We start from the raw sequence: 24,429 nt of genomic DNA, 5'->3' as shown, positions 1-24,429 counted from the left end.
GTTCTCTATCTTTGTTGGGTCTTTCTGTGGTTTAGGTATCAGAGTAATAGTGGCTTCATAAAACGAGTTGGGTAGAGTACCTTCTCCTTCTATCTTGTGAAAAAGTTTGTGCAGAACTGGAATTAGATCTTCTTTGAAGGTCTGATAGAACTCTGCACTAAACCCATCTGGGCCTGGGCTTTTTTGGGCTGAGAGACTATTAATAACTGCTTCTATTTCTTTAGGGGATATGGGACTGTTTAGAAGGTCAACTTGATCCTGATTCAACTTTGGTACCTGGTATCTGTCCAGAAATTTGTCCATTTCGTCCAGGTTTTCCAGTTTTGTTGAGTATAGCCTTTTGTAGAAGGATCTGATGGTGTTTTGGATTTCTTCAGGATCTGTTTTTATGTCTCCCTTTTCAGTTCTGATTTTGTTAATTAGGATTTTGTCCCTGTGCCCTCTAGTGAGTCTAGCTAAGGGTTTATCTATCTTGTTGATTTTCTCAAAGAACCAACTCCTCATTTGGTTAATTCTTTGAATAGTTCTTCTTGTTTCCACTTGGTTGATTTCACCCCTGAGTTTGATTATTTCCTGCCGTCTACTCCTCTTGGGTGAATTTGCTTCCTTTTTTTCTAGAGCTTTTAGATGTGTTGTCAAGCTGCTAGTATGTGCTCTCTCCCGTTTCTTCTTGGAGGCACTCAGAGCTATGAGTTTCCCTCTTAGAAATGCTTTCATTGTGTCCCAAAGGTTTGGGTACGTAGTGGCTTCATTTTCATTAAACTCTAAAAAGTATTTAATTTCTTTCTTTATTCCTTCCTTGACCAAGTTATCATTGAGAAGAGTGTTGTTCAGTTTCCACGTGAATGTTGGCTTTCTGTTATTTATTTTGTTATTGAAGATCAGCCTTAGTGCATGGTGATCTGATAGGATACATGGGACAATTTCAATATTTTTGAATCTGTTGAGGCCTGTTTTGTGGCCTATTATGTGGTCAATTTTGGAGAAGGTACCATGAGGTGCTGAGAAGAAGGTATATCCTTTTGTTTTAGGATAAAATGTTCTGTAGATATCTGTCAGATCCATTTGTTTCATCACTTCTGTTAGTTTCAGTGTGTCCCTGTTTAGTTTCTGTTTCCATGATCTGTCCATTGGTGAAAGTGGTGTGTTGAAGAATCCCACTATTATTGTGTGAGGTGCAATGTGTGCTTTGAGCTTTACTAAAGTTTCTTTAATGAATGTAGCTGCCCTTGTATTTGGAGCATACATATTCAGAATTGAGAGTTCCTCTTGGAGGATTTTACCTTTGATGAGAATGAAGTGCCCCTTCTTGTCTTTTTTGATGACTTTGGGTTGGATGTCAATCTTATCAGATATTAGGATGGCTACTCCAGCTTGTTTCTTCATACCATTTGCTTGGAAAATTGTTTTCTAGCCTTTCATTCTGAGGTAATGTCTATCTTTTTCTCTGAGATGTGTTTCCTGTAAGCAGCAAAATGTTGGGTCTTGTTTGTGTAGCCAGTTTGTTAGTCTATGTCTTTTTATTGGGGAGTTGAGACCATTGATGTTAAGAGATATTAAGAAAAAGTAATTGTTGCTTCCTGTTATTTTCGTTGTTAAAGTTGGCATTCTGTTCTTGTGGCTGTCTTCTTTTAGGTTTGTTGAGGGATTACCTTCTTGTTTTTTCTAGGGCGTTGTTCCCGTTCTTGTATTGGTTTTTTTCTGTTATTATCCTTTGAAGGGCTGGATTCGTGGAGAGATAATGTGTGAATTTGGTTTTGTCGTGGAATACTTTGGTTTCTCCATCTATGGTAATTGAGAGTTTGGCTGGGTATAGTAGCCTGGGCTGGAATTTGTGTTCTCTTAGTGACTGTATAACATCTGTCCAGGCTCTTCTGGCTTTCATAGTCTCTGGTGAAAAATCTGGTGTAATTCTGATAGGCTTGCCTTTATATGTTACTTGACCTTTTTCCCTTACTGCTTTTAGTATTCTATCTTTATTTAGTGCATTTGTTGTTCTGATTATTATGTGTCGGGAGGAATTTCTTTTCTGGTCCAGTCTATTTGGCTTCTTGTATGTTCATGGGCATCTCTTTCTTTAGATTTGGGAAGTTTTCTTCAATAATTTTGTTGAAGATGTTTGCTGGTCCTTTGAGTTGAAAATCTTCATTCTCATCCACTCCTATTATCCGTAGGTTTGGTCTTCTCATTGTGTCCTGGATTTCCTGGATGTTTTGAGTTAGGATCTTTTTGCATTTTCCATTTTCTTTGATTGTTGTGCCGATGTTCTCTAAGGAATCTTCTGCACCTGAGATTCTCTCTCCCATCTCTTGTATTCTGTTGCTGATGCTGGCATCTATGGTTCCAGATTTCTTTCCTAGGGTGTCTATCTCCAGTGTTGCCTCACTTTGAGTTTTCTTTATTGTGTCTACTTCCCTTTTTAGGTCTAGTATGGTTTTGTTCATTTCCATCACCTGTTTGTATGTTTTTTCCTCTTTTTGTGTAAGGACTTCTACCTGTTTGATTGTGTTTTCCTGTTTTTCTTTAAGGACTTGTAACTCTTTAGCAGTGTTCTCCTGTATTTCTTTAAGTGATTTATTAAAGTCCTTCTTGATGTCCTCTACCATCATCATGAGATATGCTTTTAAATCTAGGTCTAGGTTTCCGGGTGTGTTGGGGTGCCCTGGACTGGGCGAAGTGGGAGTGCTGGGTTCTGATGATGGTGAGTGGTCTTGGTTCCTGTTAGTAAGATTCCTACGTTTACCTTTCGCCATCTGGCAATCTCTGGAGTTAGTAGTTATAGTTGGCGCTGTTTAGAGATTGTTCTTCTGGTGATTCTGTTACCGTCTATCAGCAGACCTGGGAGACAGATTCTCTCCTCTGAGTTTCAGTGCTCAGAGCACTCTCTGCTGGCAAGCTCTCTTACAGGGAAGGTGCGCATATATCTTGTGTTTGGACCTCCTCCTGGCCGAAGAAGAAGGCCCAAAACAGGACCTTTCTCAGAAGCTGTGTTGCTTTGGCAGTTCCCAGAAGCTGTCAGCTTCTGTGGTGCAGACTCTCACCTGTGCAGACTAAATTCCTAAGTTCCGCGGAGTCCTGGAACCGAGATGGCGACCGCTGCTGCTGAGGCTGAGGCCTCCTCCCGAGCCAGGTGGACACCTGTCCTCTGGTCTGGATGGTGGCCGGCTGTCTGCGGCCCGCAAAGGGTGCTGCCTCAGCGGCTCTGTGCTTCTGCCTTTCCCAGAAGCTGTCAGGTTCTCTGGTGCACCGTCTGACCTGTTCAGACTAATTTCCTAAGTTCTGCTGAGTCCCGGAACCAGGATGGCGACTGCTGCTGCTGAGGCTGAGGCCTCCTCCTGAACCAGGCGGACACCTGTCCTCTGGTCCGGAAGGTGGCCGGCTGTCTGCGGCCCGCAAAGGGTGCTGCCTCAGCGGCTCTGTGCTTCTGCCTTTCCCAGAAGCTGTCAGGTTCTCTGGCGCACCCTCTCACCTGTTCAGACTAATTTCCTAAGTTCCGCGGAGTCCTGGAACCAAGATGGTGACCACTGCTGCTGAGGCTGAGGCATGGTAGTTTTTAAACATGACTTTACCATGAAATACCCTGGGAGGGAAAGAATAAACAAGATGTACTTATTAGATTTTTGAACAATACTAGCTGATATAATTATTTGCCATTTATATTTTAGAATTTTATAAAACTGTTTTACCTACTGTATTATTCAGAAATAGTTTCATCTTACTTTTTGGCCCCATGAGACAATGCTAACATGGTTATTTTTAAATTCTATTTGATTATTTGGGGTTTTTGAGATGGAGTCTTGCTATATGAAGTGCTGGCGGGGTGAAAACTTACCATGTGAAGACTATGACTTCCTTGGGCTTCAGTCATCTGCCTGCCTCAGCATCTTGTTTTCTGAAAGTACAGATATGAAGTGTTACGCTACACTTTTTTAAGCTAACATTCAATGTAATGGGATTCCTTATGATATTTCATGCATATGTGTTGCTCTGCTTTCTTGTACTTTGTACTTCTCCTTCTCCAACACTTTAAAAAACATTGGAAGATAAGTAATATGATTTCTTTAAATGATGAAGCAATGTGTATACTTATGTATTGCATAGAGCTATTACATTAATATATTTAGATTCTGACTCATTATGAAATATTCAGTGAATTAACTGTCTAGTTAAAAGTAAATAGTAGTTATAACCATGAGTAGAAATGTACCATTCCAGTAATTTAAACATTTCTTACTTACTAGCATGTATAACATGCCTACTTTTATAAGGTTTAATATAGTTCCTCTGCCATCAAAACTTTAAAAAAAGAACCAGATTTTATTTTTTTGGTAGGTTACTTATATTAATAGCTACTTGTTTACTGACAAAGCTGTATCATGAGCTAGAAATCAATATCTTTTCATATTCCTCCATAACTAAATGGCCTATATTGCAAATGGATTTTCTTTCTTTCCTTTTTCATTTATTGATTTATTTTTTTATTAGGTATTTATTTCATTTACATTTCCAATGCTATCCCAAAAGTCCCCCACACCCTCCCACACCCACTCCCCCACCAACCCACTCCCACCTCTTGGCCCTGACGTTCCCCTGTACTGAGGCATATAAGGTTTGCACGAGCAATGGGCCTCTCTTTCTACTGATGGCCGACCAGGCCATCTTCTGATACATATGCATCTAGAGACATGAGCTCTGGGGGGAGGGGGAGGGTACTGGTTAGTTCATATTGTTTTTCCACCTATAGGGTTTCAGATCCCCCCCAGCTCCCTGGGTACTTCCTCCAACTCCTCCATTGGGGGCCCTGTGATCCATCCAATAGCTGACTGTGAGCATCCACTTCTGTGTTTGCTAGGCCACAGCATAGCCTCACAAGAAACAGCTATATCAGGGTCCTTTCAGCAAAACCTTGCTAGTGTATGCAATGGTATCAGCGTTTGGAGGCGGATTATGGGATGGATCCCCGAGTATGGCAGTCTCTAGATGGTCCATCCTTTCCTCTCAGCTCCAAACTCTGTCTCTGTAGCTCCTTCCATGTGTGCCTTGCTCCCAATTCCAAGAAGGGACAAAGTATCCACACCTGGGTCTTCGTTCTTCCTGAGCTTCATGTGTTTCGCAAATTGTATCTTATATCTTGGGTATTCTAAGTTTCTGGGCTAATATCCACTTACCTCATTGTGTCCTCGATTTCCAGGATGTTTTGAGTTAGGATCTTTTTGCATTTTGCATTTTCTTTGATTGTTGTGCAGATGTTCTCTAAGGAATCTTCTGCACTTGAGATTCTCTCTTCCACCTCTTGTATTCTGTTGCTAATGCTCGCATCTATGGTTCCATTTTTCTTTCCTAGGGTTTCTATCTCCAGCGTTGCCCCACTTTGGGTTTTCTTTATTGTGTCTACTTCCCTTTTTAGGTCTAGTATGGTTTTGTTCATTTCCATCACCTGTTTGGATGTGTTTTCCTGTTTTTCTATAAGGACTTGTAACTCTTTAGCAGTGTTCTCCTGTATTTCTTTAAGTGAGTTATTAAATTCCTTCTTGATGTCCTCTAATATCATCATGAGATATGCCTTTAAATCCGGGTCTAGCTTTTCGGGTGTGTTGTGGTACCCAGGACTGGCTGAGGTGGGATGGAAGTGCTGGGTTCTGATGATGGTGTGTGGTCTTGGTTTCTGTTATTAAGATTCTTACATCTGCCATTTGCCATCTGGTAATCTCTGGAGTCAGTTGTTATAGTTGTCTCTGGTTCCTTTCGTGATTCTGTTAGCCTCTACCAGCAGGCCTGGGAGACTAGTTCTCTCCTGAATTTCAGTTGTTAGAGCACTCTCTGCAGGCAAGCTCTCCTCTTGCCGAGAATGTGCACAATATCTGTTAGCTTTTGTTGTTCAGACTTCCCTCTTGGTAGAAGATGAAGGCCTGAAACAGAGCTTGTCCCAGAAGCTGTTAGCTTCTGTAGTCCACACTCTCACCTGTGCAGACTAGTCTTGGCAGGATCCGGGAACCAAGATGTCTCCAGCAGATGTTCCAGCAACAGCTTCCAGGGCCGGGCAGATACCTCTCCTCTGGTAGGGAAGGTGCCCGGATATCTGGAGCCTGTGCAGACTAGTCTTGGCAGGATCCAGGAACCAAGATGGATTTTTTTTATTTTATTTTGCAGTAGAGACGCTTTAAATGTCTCTTGTCTATATCACAAGTTCCATGTGTGAGTATTGTAGAGATAAAATATAGGCTCTTTCTAAATATGAGAATGAAAACTTATGTTATAACTTCTAGGAAAGTACAGCTGTCTTTATTTTAGTTGTTTGGAAATAATACATAGTTCCTAACAATTAGATTATTATATCCCATCCTTTATATTTTTACATGTATTTATTATATATGTGAGTGTTTGTGTGTGTGTGCATGCTTATGTGTCACAGAGTGTATGTGGAGCTCAAAAGGCAACTAGCTTGTTTCTTCCTTCCCATCATGTGAATTCCAAGGATTAAACACAGGCTGTCAAGCTTTGGTGACAAGGACCCTCAGTCACTGAGACACTTTGCCACCTCTATATTATAGTTAAAATTAACCACTCTTTAATATCCTTTGAACTCATTCTAATGAAAAAATATGAGCTAAATAATTTGAATAGAAAATAACACAAGATTCCTCATTACCTCACTTGTGATTGCTGTTGATAGATGCAATCAAATAATGCTATCATTACTTAAAAAGACAATCAAAAGAAACCTCACAATTTTGTATGACACAAAAGAAAACTCTGGATGAATATCTCATCATGGTTAATTTATTTTCATTAGCCTACTTTGTCTCAATTTAATTAGAATTTTTTTCACTTAATGAATTGGAGATAGAAACCAAGAACTGTATTTACTGTCACAAAGAGGGAGCAAGAAGATATTATCTTCTACTGAATATCCAGTTTTCATCAAATGCATTATTATTTTTCTTCTCATGTTGTTTTGAGAAAAATCCTAATTTTAGTCAACTCTCTAATTTTAATAATTTACAGATATGTATATTTTAACATACTATTTTCTAGGGAAAAAAGGTCAAGATTCAATGCATAGCTTGTCTTCTCCCAAAAAGAAATTAGTTCAACTCTCACTTTCCCTTTAAACATTAATGGTTCACTAGGCCTTTTGCCAACAATAAGGCAGTTACAAAGGCAGCTTCCTCAAGCTGCCATTCAGTCTGTTTCTGTTGGTATCTTAATTATTAAAATGTCTTGGAAGTTCTTTTCTTCTACTTTTCTGACTCCTAACATGTAATAAAAGGCATAGGATTCCTTCTCTACCACAGCTTTTGTGAATTTTTTTAATAGTGGGAAAAGAGGTGGCAATATGGTGGCAATTTCCAAAACCATATTGAAAGAAACCAAAAGGAAAAAAAATCTACTTAGTTATAACCAAAAAGTTCTGAGTAGAATTTTAATATTACCCATATTATTTTAAACATTTTGTTTAGAATCAGAATGTGTTTGTCACTTTATCTATTGTAAAATATTGCAATGTATTTAAGAGAATTCTCAGGAAAAAGAGAAATATGAATAGATTTCTTCAGTGGATTTCAGTAAGCATTTTTGTAAGATAAACATGTTTATCAGAAGTTCTAGTACATTAAATAGTATTTGACAAATTCATCCAAACTGTGAAAAGGAAATAAGCTCTTGAACTCTCTTATTGAATGAACTATATAGAATCACAAAGAAATCCAAAATCCCATGATTGTAGTTTCTAAAGTGGAGACTTTATTCTCCATGAGGTCATCTTGATAAAATAGAGAATGCACAGCCAGCCTGGGATATATAGTGAGACAGTTAGGAAATGCTGACGCATGAAGAAAATCTGATGAAATGGTTTTGTAAGCAGTTTTATCGATGGTTTCTTACTGACCCAGATGAATTGCTTTCAGATGCTCCGGATGGGGAGTGAACATATTTTTAAAATCTGAAAAGACCATTACAATTTGATAGCAATTCCCCCTTTGAAAATCTTATAGATATCTCTGCTTTAGTATCATTACTTATCTAAGAAACTATTTCAATTTTCTGAATGCAATTATTATTTGCCAGAATGGGTTTCTGCATTTTTTAAGAAATATAGGGGATTACATGCAATTATTATTTGCCAGAATGTGTTTCTGCATTTTTTAAAGAAATATAGGGGAAAACATATTTCCCCACATACAGTTATCTAGTATTTTTAATGGTATTATTATCAAGGAAAAGAATGGAAAAGAACTTATTTTCAATAAAAAGTAACACAATATCAAATGTAGGAGAACATGAATGTACTTAAGTGATTATTCCTAATCAGTGTAGTCTCTTTATTCTGCTTTCCCTAAAACCACACTAACAGCAATACTAAATATGTATTACATACCTATTACCTATTTATAATATATAAGATTATTCAATGCTAATGATACTACAAAATTTGTATCACTAATTTACATAAATACATATGTACCTACACACAAAAAATACATACATATTTATATATGTTTTCAATATTTTATATTGAATAATATTACCAGATTTTGCAGTGCTTAGTAAGTAGGGTGCCTCTTTAATTAATATGTTTCAGTTCCTGCCAACTACTTTCTGACCACATCCAACAAAGAAATACTTTTTTCATGCCTATATTTATCTTTGATTTCCTAAAAACCTCTGATTTGGGCAATTCCAAATTGTAGTAGCGTAATATACATGGTAAATGTTTCAGATATAATTTAAGTATTAAATCTCTTATAAAACTATTAAACACTTCTATTCTTTTCTAAAACATAGCCAACATTAAATTTGTTGAGTGAGGGCAAAATATAAGTATCACTAAGAAATGCCATGTACAGGAACAGGATGTTTTCTCAATGACAGAAACTTAACCTTGAGCCTCAGACATACTAGGCAAGTACTGTCCCCCTAAAATACATCCCTGGATCCTTTTCTTTTTCTTCTTTTTTTTCCTTTTCTTTTTTTTATTAGATATTTTCTTCATTTACATTTCAAATGCTATGGCAAAATCCCCGTATACCCTCCCCTGCCCTGCTCCCCAGCCCACCCACTCCTGCTTCCTGGCCCTGGCATTCCCCTGTACTGGGAATCTTTGCCAGACCAAGGGCCTCTCCTCCCATTGATGGCCAACTAGGACATCTTCTGCTACATATGCAGCTAGAGACACAAGCTCTGGGGGTACTGGTTAGTTCATATTGTTGTTCCTCCTATAGGGTTGCAGACCCCTTTAGCTCCTTGGGTACTTTCTCTAGCTCCTCCTTTGGGTCCCCTGTGTTCCATCCAATAGATGGCTGTGCGCATCCACTTCTGTATTTGCCAGGCACTGGCATAGCCTCAAAAGAGAGAGCTATGTCAGGGTCCTGTCAGTAAAATATTGTTGATATATGCAATAGTGTCTGGGCTTGGTGGTTGTATATGGGATTGATTCTTGGGTGGGACAGTCTCTCGATGGTCCTTCCTTCAGTCTCAGCTCCACAATTTTTCTCTGTAACTCCTTCCATGGGTATTTTGTTTCCCATATTAAGGAGAAATGAAGTATCCACACTTTGGTCTTCCTTCTTCTTGAGTTTCATGTGTTTTGCAAATTGTATTTTGAGTATTCTAAATTTCTGTGCTAATATCCACTTACCAGTGAGTACATATCATGTGAGTTCTTTTGTGATAGCTTTATCTCACTCAGGATGATATCCTCCAGATCCATCCATTTGCCTAAGAATTTCATAAATTTATTGTTTTTAATAACTGAATAGTTCTCCATTGTGTAAATGTACCACATTTTCTGTATCCATTCCTCTGGTGAGATTTGAGACAGTTTTTCTAAGTTATGTAGTCAACTTTGAGCTTGCATTTCTTTTGCTTTAGACTCTCTCGTAGTTATGATTGCAGGACTGTAGCACACACTAAAACTTGAAGAATTAAAACAGAAGATCTTTGTGTTCATTTTCTTTCATCAGTTGTGCCTCTCTGCAAATGTTTAGACACAGGTATTCATGCATATGAATGTAAGTCAATAAAGTACTTACAAACCTCCCAAAAGTGACACAATCTGAAAATGGACAATTGGAACTAGGTAGTGATAATTTTATTGAAGATATATTTGGAACTTTACAGTTTTGAATGAGCCACTTAATTAAGCCATTGCTAACAGAGAGCAAGAAAATGAGATTTGAAATGAGTTCCAATAGCAAAGACATCCATTGAGAGGTATTTGAAAAATGCATGCACATTGCTTGAGTACTATACAAAAGGATTCCTCACTATTGTCAGTTCTACATAACATTTTCCTGCTCCCCTAAATTCTAGTATTGGTCATGTCATCACAGTGTCTTTTCCCTATTTTTTATTTTTATAATTATGAAATATATGTAGATCGGAATGGGTGGCACATGGCTTTAATCCCAGCATTCAGGAGGCAGAAGCAGGTGTATCTCTGAGCTCAAGGTGAGCCTAATCTATAGGATGCAGGCCTAATATATACAACAAACACACACACACACACACACACAAATGAGAGTGAGAAAAAGAAACAGAAACAGAAAAATAAAATATATTGTAGATCACCCCATCAGTATCTAGTCTGTTATTGTTTCATGTAGCAAGCAAATCTTGTTGCCTGATGCTTCTTTTAAAGTACACAGGGTTATCACTGCTAACAATTTTCTAAATCAAGAAATTATTTTTGCTTATTTTCATTGCCCTATGTCCATTTCAAACCACTGTTCAAACATCACCCTGAAAGGATCACATTTTTTTTGTACTTGCTTCTGTTTTACTGCCCATTTCTTTATTGGCTCCTTCACCTTTACCTATCCTTTAAACATTGCTGTTTCCCAAAACCTGATTTTTACCCCTTTGTCTATCATCCCTTACTAGATAATTTACAAATCTACTGTATCCTTATCATCTATCCTTTGAAGAATCCAAATGCAATTCAATTCCTGACCTTGTCCCCAACTTCAAACATACACATCCAATTTCCTATTACAGAAATAGTTTAATATAATGTTAATTGTTAACATGAAATTTCAAAATATAAATTATTTCTCCAGCAAAGAAAACTGGTTTTAAGTGAAAGGTAATTCTAGTTTTGCACATCCCACAGAAAATGTTGCAACAAATTTATGGTTCTCTCTTTCAGCTTCATATCACTTATGATCCATTAAAAAATGGCCACACAGTCTATGAAATATAAGCATAACTCAGTTATTTTTCACCATTACTAGTAGTGCCACCTTGATCTAACCACTTGGTTATTCTGGAGCCTTGTTATTTTGCCTGTTCACCAGCACTCAAGTTTTCACTTTGTAGTCTTTTACAGCACAGCTAGAACCATCCTTTAAAAGTGTGTTCCCATCATTGGTCTGGCCAGGCCACCTGATATATTCCTTTCCTCTAAATACCTACTCCCTGTCTGTTCCATAGCACTGATCTAGTGTTGTACTGTATTCTAAAACTTTGATGCTTTTGGTTTCACATTCTCTATTTAGCTCACTTTTGAATAGATAGACCATTCATTATACTTACCATGGTCCCCTTCACATCCAGAAATATGTCACAAATATGAGGAATCAGAAAAAATATTCTGGAACGGACTATACTTTTGATTTGCTAAATAGTATTCTCTTAAATCCTTATATTTCTAAGTTGATCAATACAACTATAGTGTATCATATACCTTACAGAAGTTGCTAACATGAGAATAATTAAAATGTTTATAGAGTCCTAGTAAATGAATAAATGTATCTTTTATGAAGCTTTTAAAATCCCTAGTAGGAGCCACTGTGGAATTTGATCACACCATTAAAGAAGTAACATGGATGTGCTTCAAAACATTCCTTAAAATGAAAAGAAAAAAGCTCTATCATCTTTCTTTGTGAAGCTTGGTAGGAAAACACAAGAAAGAACATAGATGAAAATATATCAATATAGTATTTCCAAAGCAAATTCAAGTATACATGAAGAAGTTCATCCTCTGAGACACACTGTGATTTATTCTAGGATGAAAGTGTGGCTCAAGATATGCAAATATATAAATGCAATTCATAAAATTAATATACTCAAGGGCAGAAATAAAATGAAATTTTCATATATACACAGATAGCTTATACAGAGTCTAAAGCATGTCATCCTGACAAAAGACCTAAAAATAAAAACACATAATAGGAAGGCTATAAATCAGCACACAAAAGGCTATATATGCCAAACCTACTGGCAATATTATATAAAATGGGAAAGACTCAAAATATTTGCACTAATACCATAAGTTAAGTATGCCCTCCTTCATTCTTATTGTGTATATTCCTTGATGTCTATCTTGAATAAGACACAAAGAAAAAAGAACAACAAATAGAAAAGAAATCAATTTGTTCCTGTTCAGAGACAGTTCTTACACATGAGAAGACATAGCAATGCAACATAAATAAATACTTTCAGCAGAGTGAGAGAATATAAAACCAATATAAAAATAGCTCTTCTATATAAGCAAGCTAAGTTCTGGACAAGGGAAGTAAGTAGGGTTCCTCTGGCCCCTGTCTCTGCTCCTAATTACAATAGTGCCCTGACTTGCCTCAACAAAGGACAATGATTGCAATATATATGCCAAACTAACCTTTCCTTCCTAAGTTATTTTGGTCATGGTGCTTCATCAAAGCAATAGGAAAAAAAGTAGGAAATATGCTATTTGGTTATTTTCAAAATGCTACCTCACATATTTTTGTAAATATTCAGTATTATTTATGAATTATCGGTCTAATGAAGCAGAATTTATGTTATAGTCCTCATTTTCTCACAAATTTAATGACAATGACTGCTTTAATAGATTACATTCATGATTTTTTTTCTAGGTATTATGAGCCATTTGTGGCCCATTTTCTGCCAGGCAGTGATCAAGAGTTTTTTGTAAAACCTCAGTCTGGAGAACTCCCTCCATTTTATACAAAAGGAATTGTCATCATTGTAGGATTTAAACCCCGAATGTACAGTAAGAAATATCAAGCAACACTTGTAATACAGGTAAGTTTTAGAACACACAGCTTTTAGATTTCAAAGCCAATAACTCAAGTATGGAATATAAGAAACTACTTTGTTAAAACTAAGAGAAGTTGAGAAATTTCTTATATTCTATGTTTTAAAAAAGTAGAAGAGTATAAATATATAAATTATTTGTATAATTACAACACTTTCTTTAAAAAATGTTATTACTCATAAAATTTATATAGGTTTATTTGTTTGTTTGTTTTATTTATTAGGTATTTTCTTCATTTACATTTCCAGTTCTATCCCAAAAGTCCCCCATACCCTCCCCCCCATACCCCTACCCCCCCACTCCCACTTCTTGACCCTGGCATTCCCCTGTACTGAGGCATATAAAGTTTGCAAGACCAAGGGGCCTCTCTTTCCAAAGATGGCCGACTAGGCCATCTTCTGATACATATGCATCTAGAGACACTAGCTCCGGGGGGTACTGGTTAGTTTATATTGTTGTTCCACCTATAGGGATGCAGATCCCTTTACCTTCTTGGGTCCTTTCCCTAGCTCCTCCATTGGGGACCCTGTGATCCATACAATAACTGACGGTGAGCATCCACTTCTGTGTTTGTTAGGCCCCAGCATAGCCTCCCAAGAGTCAGCTATATCAGGGTCCTTTTACCAAAATCTTACAAGTGTATGCAGTGGTGTCAGCGTTTGGAGGCTGATTGTTGGATGGATCCCCAGGTATGGGAGTCTCTAGGTTGTCTATACTTTCGTCTCAGCTCCAAACTTTGTCTCTGTAACTCTTTCCATGGGTGTTTTGTTCCCAAATCTAAGAAGGGGCAAAGTGTCCACACTTTGGTCTTCGTTCTTCTTGAGTTTCATGTGTTTTACAAATTGTATCTTGTATCTTGGGTATTATAAATTTCTGGGCTAATATCCACTTATCAGTGAGTACATATCATTTGAGTTCTTTTGTGATTGGGTTACCTCACTCAGGATGATGCCCTCCAGGTCCAACCGTTTGCCTAGGAATTTCATAAATTCATTCTTTTTAATAACTGAGTAGTACTCCATTGTGTAAATGTACCACATTTTCTGTATCCATTCCTCTGTTGAGGGGAATCTGGTTTCTTTCCAGCTTCTGGCTATTTTAAATAAGGCTGCTATGAACATAGTGGAACATGTGTCCTTCTTAACAGTTGAAACATCTTCAGGATGTATGCCCAGGAGAGGTATTGTAGTACTATGTCCAATTTTCTGAGGAAAAACCAGACTGATTTCCAGAGTAGTTGTACAAGCTTGCAATCCCACCAACAATGGAGGAGTGTTCCTCTTTCCCCACATCCTCGCCAGCATCTGCTGTCACCTGAGTTTTTGATCTTAGCCATTCTGACTGGTGTGAGATGGAATCTCAGGGTTGTTTCGATTTGCATTTCCCTGATGATTAAGGATGCTGAACTTTTTCTCAGGTGCTTCTCAGCCATTCGATATTCCTCAGGTGAGAATTCTTTGTTTACCTCTGTACCCCATTTTTAATAGGGTTATTTGATTTTCTGGAGTCTACCTTCTTGTGTTCTTTATATATATTGTATATTAGTCCCCTATCTGATTTAGGATTGGGAAAGATCCTATCCCAATCTGTTGGTGGCCTTTTTGTATTTTTGACAGTATCTTTTGCCTTACAGAAGATTTCCAATTTTATGAGGTCCCATTTGTCGATTCTCTATCTTATAGCACAAGCCATTGCTGTTCTATTCAGGAATTTTTCCCCTGTGCCCATATCTTCGAGGCTGTTCCCCAATTTCTCCTGTATAAGTTTCACTGTCACTGGTTTTATATGGAGTTCCTTGATTCACTTAGATTTGATCTTAGTACAAGGAGATAGGAATGGATCAATTCGCATTCTTCAGCATGATAACCGCCAGTTGTGCCAGCACCATTTGTTGAAAATGCTGTCTTTTCCACTGGATGGTTTTAGCTCCCTTGTCAAAGATCAAGTGACCATAGGTGTGTGGGTTCATTTCTGGGTCTTCAATTCTATTCCATTGGTCTACTTGTCTGTAGCTATACCAATACCGTGCAGTTTTTATCACAATTGCTCTGTGGTAAAGTTTTAAGTCAGGCATGGTTGTTATACCAGAGGTTCTTTTATCATTGAGAAGAGTTTTTGCTATCCTAGGTTTTTCATTATTCCAGATGAATTTGGAGATTGCTCTTTTCAATTCATTGAAGAATTGAGTTGGAATTTTGATGTGGATTGCATTGAATCTGTAGATTGCTTTTGGCAAGATAATCATTTTTACTATATTGATCCTGACAATCCATGAGTATGGGCAATCTTTGATCTTCTGAGATCTTCTTTAATTTCTTTCTTCAGAGATTTGAAGTTTTTATCATATAGATCTTTCACTTCCTTAGTTAAAGTCATGCCAAGGTATTTTATATTATTTGTGAATATTGAGAAGGGTGTTGTTTCCCTAATTTCTTTCTCAGCCTGCTTAACCTTTGTGTAGAGAAAGGCCATTGACTTGTTCGAGTTAATTTTTTATCCAGACACTTCACTGAAGCTGTTAATCAGGTTTAGGAGTTCTCTGGTGGAATTTTTAGGGTCACTTATATATACTATCATATCATCTGCAAATAATGATATTTTGACTTTTTCCTTTCCAATTTGTATCTCTGTGATCTCCTTTTGTTGTCGAATTGCTCTGGGTAGGACTTCAAATACTACGTTGAATAGATAGGGAGAAAGTGGGCAGCCTTTTCTAGTCCCTGATTTTAGTGGGATTGCTTCCAGCTTCTCAACATTTACTTTGATGTTGGCTAATGGTTTGCTGTAGATTGCTTTTTATCATGTTTAGGTATGGGCCTTGAATTCCTGATCTTTCCAAGACTTTTATCATGAATGGGTGTTGGAGTTTGTCAAATGCTTTCTCTGCATCTAACAAGATGATCTTGGGGTTTTTGTCTTTGAGTTTGTTTATATACTGGATTACATTGATAGATTTCCATATATTTAACAATCCCTGCATCCCTGGGATGAAACCTACTTGTTCAGGATGGATGATTGTTTTGATGTGTTCTTGGATTCGGCTAGGGAGAATTTTATTGAGAATTTTTGCATCAATATTCATAAGGGAATTTGGTCTGAAGTTCTCTATATTTGTTGGGTCTTTCGTGGTTTAGGTATCAGAGTAACTGTGGCTTCACAGAATGAATTGGGTAAAGCACCTTCTGCTTCTATTTTGTGGAATAGTTTGTGAAGAACTGGAATTAGATCTTCTTTGAAGGTCTGATAGAGCCCTGCACTAAACCCATCTGGTCCTGGGTTTTTTTTTTTTTTTTTTTTTTTTTTTAGTTGGGAGAACTATTAATGACTGCTTCTATTTCTTTAAGGGGTATAGGACTGTTTAGATCATTAATCTGATCCTGATTTAACTTTGATACCTGGTATCTGTCTAGAAATTTGTCCATTTCATCCAGGTTTTCCAGTTCTGTTGCGTATAGCTTTTTGTAGAACGATCTGATGCTGTTTTGGATTTCTTCAGGACCTCTTCTTATGTCTCCCATTTCATTTCTAATTTTGTTAATCATGATGCTGTCCCTGTTCCCTCTAGTGATTCTGGCTAAGGGTTTATCTATCTTGTTGATTTTCTCAAAGAACCAGCTCTTCATTTGGTTGATTCTTTGAATATTTCTTCTTCTTTCCACTTGGTTGATTTCTCCTCTGAGTTTGATTATTTCCTGCCTTCTACGCCTCTTGGGTGAATTTGCTTCCTTTTGTTCTAGAGCTTTTAGATGTGTTGTCAAGCTGGTAGTGTGTGCTCTCTCTAGTTTCTTTTTGGAGATATTCAGAGCTATGAGTTTTCCTCTTAGAATGCTTTCATTGTGTCCCCTAAGTTTGAGTATGTTGTGGCTTCATTTTCATTAAACTCTAAAAGGTCTTTAATTTTTTTCTTTATTCCTTCCTTGACCAAGGTATCATTGAGGAGAGTATTGTTCACTTTCCATGTGAATGTTGGCTTTCTATGATTTACGTTGTTATTGAAGATCAGCCTTAGTCCATGGTGATCTGATAGGATGCATGGGACAATTTCATTATTCTTGTATCTTTTGAAGCCTGATTTGTGACCAATTATATGGTCAAGGTTGGAGAAGGTACCATGAGGTGCTGAGAAGAAGGTATATCCTTTTGTTTTAGGATAAAATGTTCTATAGATATCTGTTAGATACATTTGTTTCATAACTTCTGTGAGTTTCACTGTGTCCCTGCTTAGTTTCTGTGTCCAAGACCTGTCCATTGATGAAAGTGGTGTGTTGAATTCTCCCACTATTATTGTGTGAGGTGCAATGTGTGCTTTGAGCTTTACTAAAGTTTCTTTAATGAATGTGGTTGCCCTTGTATTTGGAGTATAGATATTCAGAATTGAGAGTTCCTCTTGGAAGGTTTTAGCTTTGATGTGTATCAAGTTCCCCCCCTTGTCTTTTTTGATGACTTTGGGTTGGAAGTCAATTTTATTAGACATTAGAATGGCTCCTCCAGCTTGTTTCTTCAGACCATTTGCTTGGAAAATTGTTCTCCAGCCTTTCACTCTGAGGTAGTATCTTTTTCCCTGAGATGGGTTTCCTGTAAGCAGCAAAATGTTGGGTGCTCTTTGTGTAGCCAGTCTGTTAGTCTATGTCTTTTTATTGGGGAACTGATTCCATTGAAATTAAAAGATATTAAGGATAAGTAATTGCGGCTTCCTTTTATTTTTGTTGTTAGGGTTGGCATTCTGTTCTTCTGGCTGTTTTCTTTTAGATTTGTTCAAGGAATACTTTATTGCTTTTTCTAGGGCGTGGTTTCCTTCCTTGTATTGTTTTTTTTTTTTTTTTCTGTTATTATCCTTTGAAGGGCTGGATTCATGGAAAGATAATGTGTGAAATTGGTTTTGTCGTAGAATATGTTGGTTTCTCCATCTATGGTAATTGAAAGTTTGACTGCTGTCTCTTGTGTGACTATGCCGGGGCCTAGCAAACACAGAAGTGGATGCTCACAGTCAGCTATGGATGGATCACAGGGCTCCCAATGGAGGAGCTAGAGAAAGTACCCAAGGAGCTAAAGGGATCTGCAACCCTATAGGTGGAACAACATTATGAACTAACCAGTACCCCGGAGCTCTTGACTCTAGCTGTATATGTATCAAAAGATGGCCTAGTCGGCCATCACTGGAAAGAGAGGCCCATTGGACATGCAAACTTTGTATGCCCCAGTACAGGGGAACGCCAGGGCCAAAAAGGGGGAGTGGGTGGGTAGGGGAGTGGGGGTGGGTGGGTTTGGGGGACTTTTGGTATAGCATTGGAAATGTAAATGAGCTAAGTACCTAATAAAAAATGGGAAAAAAAAACAAAAAACAAAAACAAAGCTATTATAAAAGATTAAAAAAAAAAAAAAAGAAAGTTTGACTGCGTATAGTAGCCTGGACTGGCTATACTAAACTGGGTTCTCTTGGTGTCTGTATGACATCTGTCCAGGATCTTCTGGCTTTCATAGTCTCTGGTGAGAAGTCTGGTGTAATTCTGATAGCCCTGCCTTTATATGTTATTTGACCTTTTTCCCGTACTGCTCTTAATATTCTATCTTTATTTTTTGCATTTGTTTTTCTAATTATTATGTGTCGGGAGGAATTTCTTTTCTGGCCCAGTCTATTTTGAGTTCTGTAGGCTTCTTTTATGTTCATGGACATCTCTTTATTAGGTTTGGAAAGTTTTCTTCTACAATTTTGTTGAAGATACTTGCTGGCCCTTTAAGTTGAAAATATTCATTCTCATTTACTCCTATTATCTGTAGGTTTGGTCTTCTCATTGTGTCCTGGATTTCCTGGATGTTTTTGAGTTAGGATATTTTTGCATTTTGCATTTTCTTTGATTGTTGTGCCCATGTTCTCTATGGAATCTTCTGCACCTGAGATTCTCTCTCCCATCTCTTGTATTCTATGCTTCCAGATTTCTTTCCTAGATTTCTATCTCCAGTGTTGCTTCACTTTGGGTTTTCTTTATTGTGTCTACTTCCCTTTTTATGTCTAGTATGATTTTGTTCATTTCCATCACCTCTCTGGATGTGTTTTCCTGTTTTTCTTTAAGAACTTCTACCTGATTGGTTTTGTTTTCCTTTTTTTCTTTTAGGACTTGTAACTCTTTAGCTTTGTTCTCCTGTATTTCTTTAAGTGAGTTATTAAAGTCCTTCTTGGTATCCTCTTCTATCATCATGAGATATTCTTTTAAATTCGGGTCTATCTTTTCGGGTGTGTTGGGGTGCCCAGGACTGGCTGAGGTGGTAGTGCTGGGTTCTGATGATGGTGCATAGTCTTGGTTTCTTTTAGTAAGATTCTTACGTTGGCTTTTCACCATCTGGTAATCTCTGGAGTCAGTTGTTATAGTTGTCAATGGTTAGAACTTGTTCTTCCCGTGATTTTGTTAGTCTCTATCAGCAGACCTGGGAGACTAGCTCTCTCCTGAGTTTCAGTGGTCAGAGCACTCTCTGCAGGCAAGCTCTCCTCTTGCATGGAAGGTGCACAGATATCTGGCATTCGGACCTGCCTCCTGGCATAAGATGAAGGCCCAAAACAGGGCCTGTCCTAGAAGCTTTTAGCTTCCGTACTTCACACTCTCACCTATGCAGACTAGTCTAGGAGGGATCCATGAACCAAGATGGCTCCCCCAGGTGCTCTGGCAAAGCCCTCCCTGGTGGGGCAGACACCTCTCCTCTGGTAGGGTAGGTGCCCGGATCGTATATGTGTTTATAATAAACCGTTTGAAAATATTAGTTAGAGCATATTGTCAAAATGTTGAAGTTAAATAATAAAAAAATTTAATTAAAACAATTAATTGTAAATTAAGCCATTTCTATATTTAAGACTGTTAAAGTTATTGTTTTGTTAATAGTTAAGGTAAATATAATTATGAAAATTTATCTAGTAAGAGAAGTGTCTTAACTTCTCTTACTAGAATTTTGTACATACTTTAAAGTGAGAAAATTTGGGCTAAATACAGCTTCTAAATTATTTGAAATGATACTATTACCACAATTTACTTTTAGTAGTAGTATAAATATAAAATTCTTGTTGTCATACTACAGCCCTACAGCTTTTGCTGCCAAAGAAGTCCCTAGATTTTAAAACCAAACAGCAATTAATAACTCCCACTAGTATAAAAATTGTCATTATATTTATGAATATTGAAAATGTATTTGTAGTTATTTTTCATTGGTTAAAATTTTGCAGAGCTGAGGACATCAGAAATGAAGCCTCTTTTGCCTCATATATTCCTTATTGATTATATTAGTAAAAGCTTATATGGGAGACAAATTGACATTGAAACATATTTTAAAATTTTTGATTTTGCCAGAAGTTCTGTGATGATGTGTAATCTCAGTATTTAGGGAAGCAATGGTTAGAGGATTCTAGTCTAGAAGTTAGCCTGGGCAGCAGTGGGAGATGAAATTTACAAAAGAAAAAAATATTGTTGATATAATTTTTATTATATATAATTCCAAATATGTACAGCAGAAGTAGAATATGTAATTTCATGTTATTTTTATCTTGTTTGTAGATATATAAATATCTGAGAAACCCAGCCTCAAGCATTCCTTTAGTGAATCTCTATTTTCAATTTTCAGAAATCTGTGTAGAATTAGCCAACATTGTAAATATAGTATATACAGTTCTGTGAAAACTTCATTTTCCTCCAATGATGACATCCTAAAAATGTATAGCAAAATAACTAAACATGAAAATTCATATTAGAGGCCTTATACTACATTTAGTATTTCTAATGTATTCTTACAGTTATCCATTTGTGGGAGGAGATATGCATATATCATGGTGTGTGTGTGTTGAGTTTACAGAATGACTTACTAAAGTCAGTACTTTTCTATCACTGAGCAAGTCTTAGAAATAGAATTCTACATATAAATAGAGTAATGCACTGTATAAACTTTTGAAATTGACATGTTATGCTAAGTGTAGTTACTCTGGAGATTCATAAGACCCATTGCATATATCAAATTACTAATCTTGAAAAAAAATCACAGTCCATACACTCTGAATCCAAATCCCAGTTAATCTCAATAGCATCTATACTTACACTCATGTTACAAGTTAAGACAGTTTAAAAATATAACTCATACTCTAACTCAAAATTATCATTTACACTATTGTCATTTTAAAATATTTAGGTTAAGCATTAAATCAGTTACACTAATGTGATCTTCATTCTACTTCACTCAGAAGAGTCAATGACTTAGAATAGTTTTAATAGATCTTGCCTAGACATATATCAAAACTCATGTTCTCATGCATTGTAATTTCATTCAGCTAACTCATCTTTAGAATGATTAAAAGTTGTTATTATCTGATTAGGAAACAAGGCAATAAAGCATTAGCTTTGATAAAAGGAGGTTTACTTGTATCATTTATTTTATAATAAGTAGTGCTGTTCCAGAAGAGTAGAAAATCTAAACAATTTTTCCAGAGTAACTGCAAAAAAAAGTCTTGGTTTATAAAAGAGTGAGTACCGGAGTTAGCAGATGACTCAGTAGGTAAAGGACATGTTGTCCAAGCATGAGAATCTGAGTTACAATCCCCAGTTTTCTCAGAATTTAGTCATAGTAGCACACACTTGCACCCCTATTGTGAAAGACGAAAGACCACTGGAAGTTTTTTTGCCATCCTGCCTGTTCTAATCAATGAACTCCAGATTTAGTGAGCAGCACTGTCTCAAAAAATAAGCCCTGTCAATCAAAGATGACACCTGATGCCAGCCTCTGCCTTCCACATATATATACAGACATGCAGCATAGGTACTTGTACACACATGAATATAACCACACAAACACATACTACACACACTCAGAACAACTTGATAAATATCAGAATTGTGGAACATTGTAATATGATCCTCTATTATCATATTTAGATAAAAATAATATTTATAATTACATATCACACAAAATAAAATATGTCATTGTAGGTATAGATTCCTTTTATAACTGTAGAAACAATCGAGTGTAAGTATATATTTTACATGTATATATAAAACCTAGAATCTTTTATTTATTACTTCTAAAGAAATCTCATTAGCATGAAACAATAAGAAAGGACATTGTAAATCATCTTTTGTGTTTATTTCATTAAAGGCAGATCCTTAAATAAAAATTTAAATTTAAATAGCTGATTTGTTACTGTATGCCAGGAAATAAGTACAGGGAAGGCAGGCAGTATGTGAAATACAGAAGGAAAAGAAATCAATAGAATCATCTACCACAGTGAGAAGGCAGACAGTATGTGAAATACAGAAGGACAAGAAATCAATAGAATCATCTACCACAGTGAGAAACTGAAAATTAATCACATAGGAAATCCCTTGGAAATACTGTACAACTCATACCTTGGTATTTTCATATCCAAGGTGGTCGGGAATGCAAGGGTTTTATGTACCACTTGACATTGTTCCAGTTATTGACTGAGGAATGGTCTCAGAAACAGTTAAATATCCAACAACAATTGAAATACCTACTGGCATTTCTGGAGAGGAAATCTCAAAGACTAGGTATTGGAAATTATATCATTCACTCAAATGAAAACACTGGGGAGATGAGATGACCATAGAGCATGTGTGTTAATGGATAATTCTCAGTTGTTTTTTATCTTATCAGTTGCCCTTGATAGCATTTGTCATTCATCCATAAGGTCACTAGCTTGGGTTGATTTCATTAAAAACAGTGACACCATTAAAATATGAGAATACCATATGTTCAAAATGCCTATTTTAGTAAATAATACAGAGAAGTACTATGGCTGATTGGTTTTTTAAATATCGATACTGATTCCATAAGATATTAATGATATGACCTATTAATTTATTCTTGTCCATTGAGAAGATTTAGTGAGTAAACCTTCTTACTACTAAGACTGATGGAAACCTATGTTCAGTCCCTTCCTGGAACCTACATTGTAATAGGAGAAAGCTGATTCTCATACGTTGTACTCAAAATTCCACATTCACACAACAGTACATGAGCGCACATGAACAAGCATGTGTGTGGTGCATGCATACACAGAGACATACTAAACAAATCAAGAATAAATGTAATAATTTATTCTATTTTGAATCCTGTTTTGATTATATTTTTAATGTTAGCCAATAATTGTCCTCTTATTTATTTATTTATTTATTTATTTTTATTCATTATTTTATTTATTTACATTTCAAATCCCCCTTCCCAGTTTCCCCTCCACAAACCTTCTTTCTCCTCCCCCTCCCCCTGTCTCTATTGGGGTTTGATTACATTTTAAAAGAAAGAATGATAGAAGATATATATCAGATTATATCAGCAAAATAGTTTTGAAAACATGTAATTGTTCATATTTATGTTTGGTTTGGGGAAATTTAATTATAGGTAAAACTGCAAAGCTTAGCCTTTATTTTGTAAAATATCTTTTTTCTTATTAGCTTTATTTGGAGAAATGTCCTGAACAGATTTTTTTTTTTTGAGACAGGGTTTCTCTGTATAGCTCTGGCTGTCCTAGAGCTCACTCTGTAGACCAGGCTGGCCTCGAACTTAGAAACCCACCTGCCTCTGCCTCCCAAATGCCTGAACAGCATTCTTAAATAATATGCAAACATACTGTCTAATTCATTGTAAAATTATTGAAATCCTCATTGAAATATATGAAGTCTCATTGTGATTTTAATATATTTTATGGTATTTCAAATCTTGAACATAAAAGGTTGGTAATAGTAAAAGCCTTTTCCATATCACATACAAGAAATACAAACTATTAAAAATTATAAATGTTTCCCTAATTTTTCTAGGTCTCTGGATATTTCTTATAATATCTTTTTCTCTCTTGATTTTCAGACAGATGAAATATATTGGTTGTATGAAATAAACGGGTTAGCTCCATCATCGAAATCACTGACACATGTAACAGCCAAAGTTGATGCTACTAGCAAGATATATGACTGCATGCCACCAATTCAACGTAATTTTATTCGTGAAAATGCTAAACTTCGAAGCACAGCAGTATCTTCTACTGTTAAAGGTGCTCCTTTATTCAAAAAGCATAAATAAAATTTTTAAACATTTCTTGGTCTCAAGTTGTATTGAATATTTTGTTTCTTATCTCAGTTTTGGGGGATAATTATTATTCATTATTTTGTTTGGGATTTTTAATGCTAGCTTTTTATATACATTTTATAGGAAATAGTTTCTGGCTTGTATTTTTGTTTTAAATAGACTTCAAGTACAAATGTTGTCATTTCTTTACTGTTTTTTAATTAATTAATTAATTAATTTATTTATTTATTTATTTACACCCCATATTTTATTCCCCTCCACCCTTGTCCACCCTCTGACTGCTCCATATCCCATACCTCCTCCCCACGCCCCTGTCTCCACGTGGATGT

At 36.4% G+C, this 24,429-nt stretch overlaps 1 protein-coding gene across 2 annotated transcripts in view; it reads left to right on the top strand.

Moving 5' to 3' along the window:
• Cfap47 (cilia and flagella associated protein 47) overlaps positions 1–24,108 on the top strand; it is a 250,794-nt gene extending 226,686 nt beyond the window's left edge. For both annotated transcript variants that reach the window (NM_001368718.2, XM_030251473.1), the window contains 2 exons: positions 12,852–13,020; positions 23,882–24,108. In NM_001368718.2, the coding sequence (NP_001355647.2) occupies positions 12,852–13,020; positions 23,882–24,094 (382 nt within the window). In that variant the 3' untranslated portion in view covers positions 24,095–24,108. The remainder of the gene's footprint in view (positions 1–12,851; positions 13,021–23,881) is intronic.
• The last annotated feature ends 321 nt before the right edge of the window (positions 24,109–24,429 follow it).

Source organism: Mus musculus, chromosome X (assembly GCF_000001635.26).
Source record: "Mus musculus strain C57BL/6J chromosome X, GRCm38.p6 C57BL/6J".
Classification (NCBI taxonomy): Eukaryota; Metazoa; Chordata; class Mammalia; order Rodentia; family Muridae; genus Mus; species Mus musculus.
Note: the sequence above shows the minus strand (reverse complement) of the source record. Positions and strands in the feature narration are given on the sequence as shown.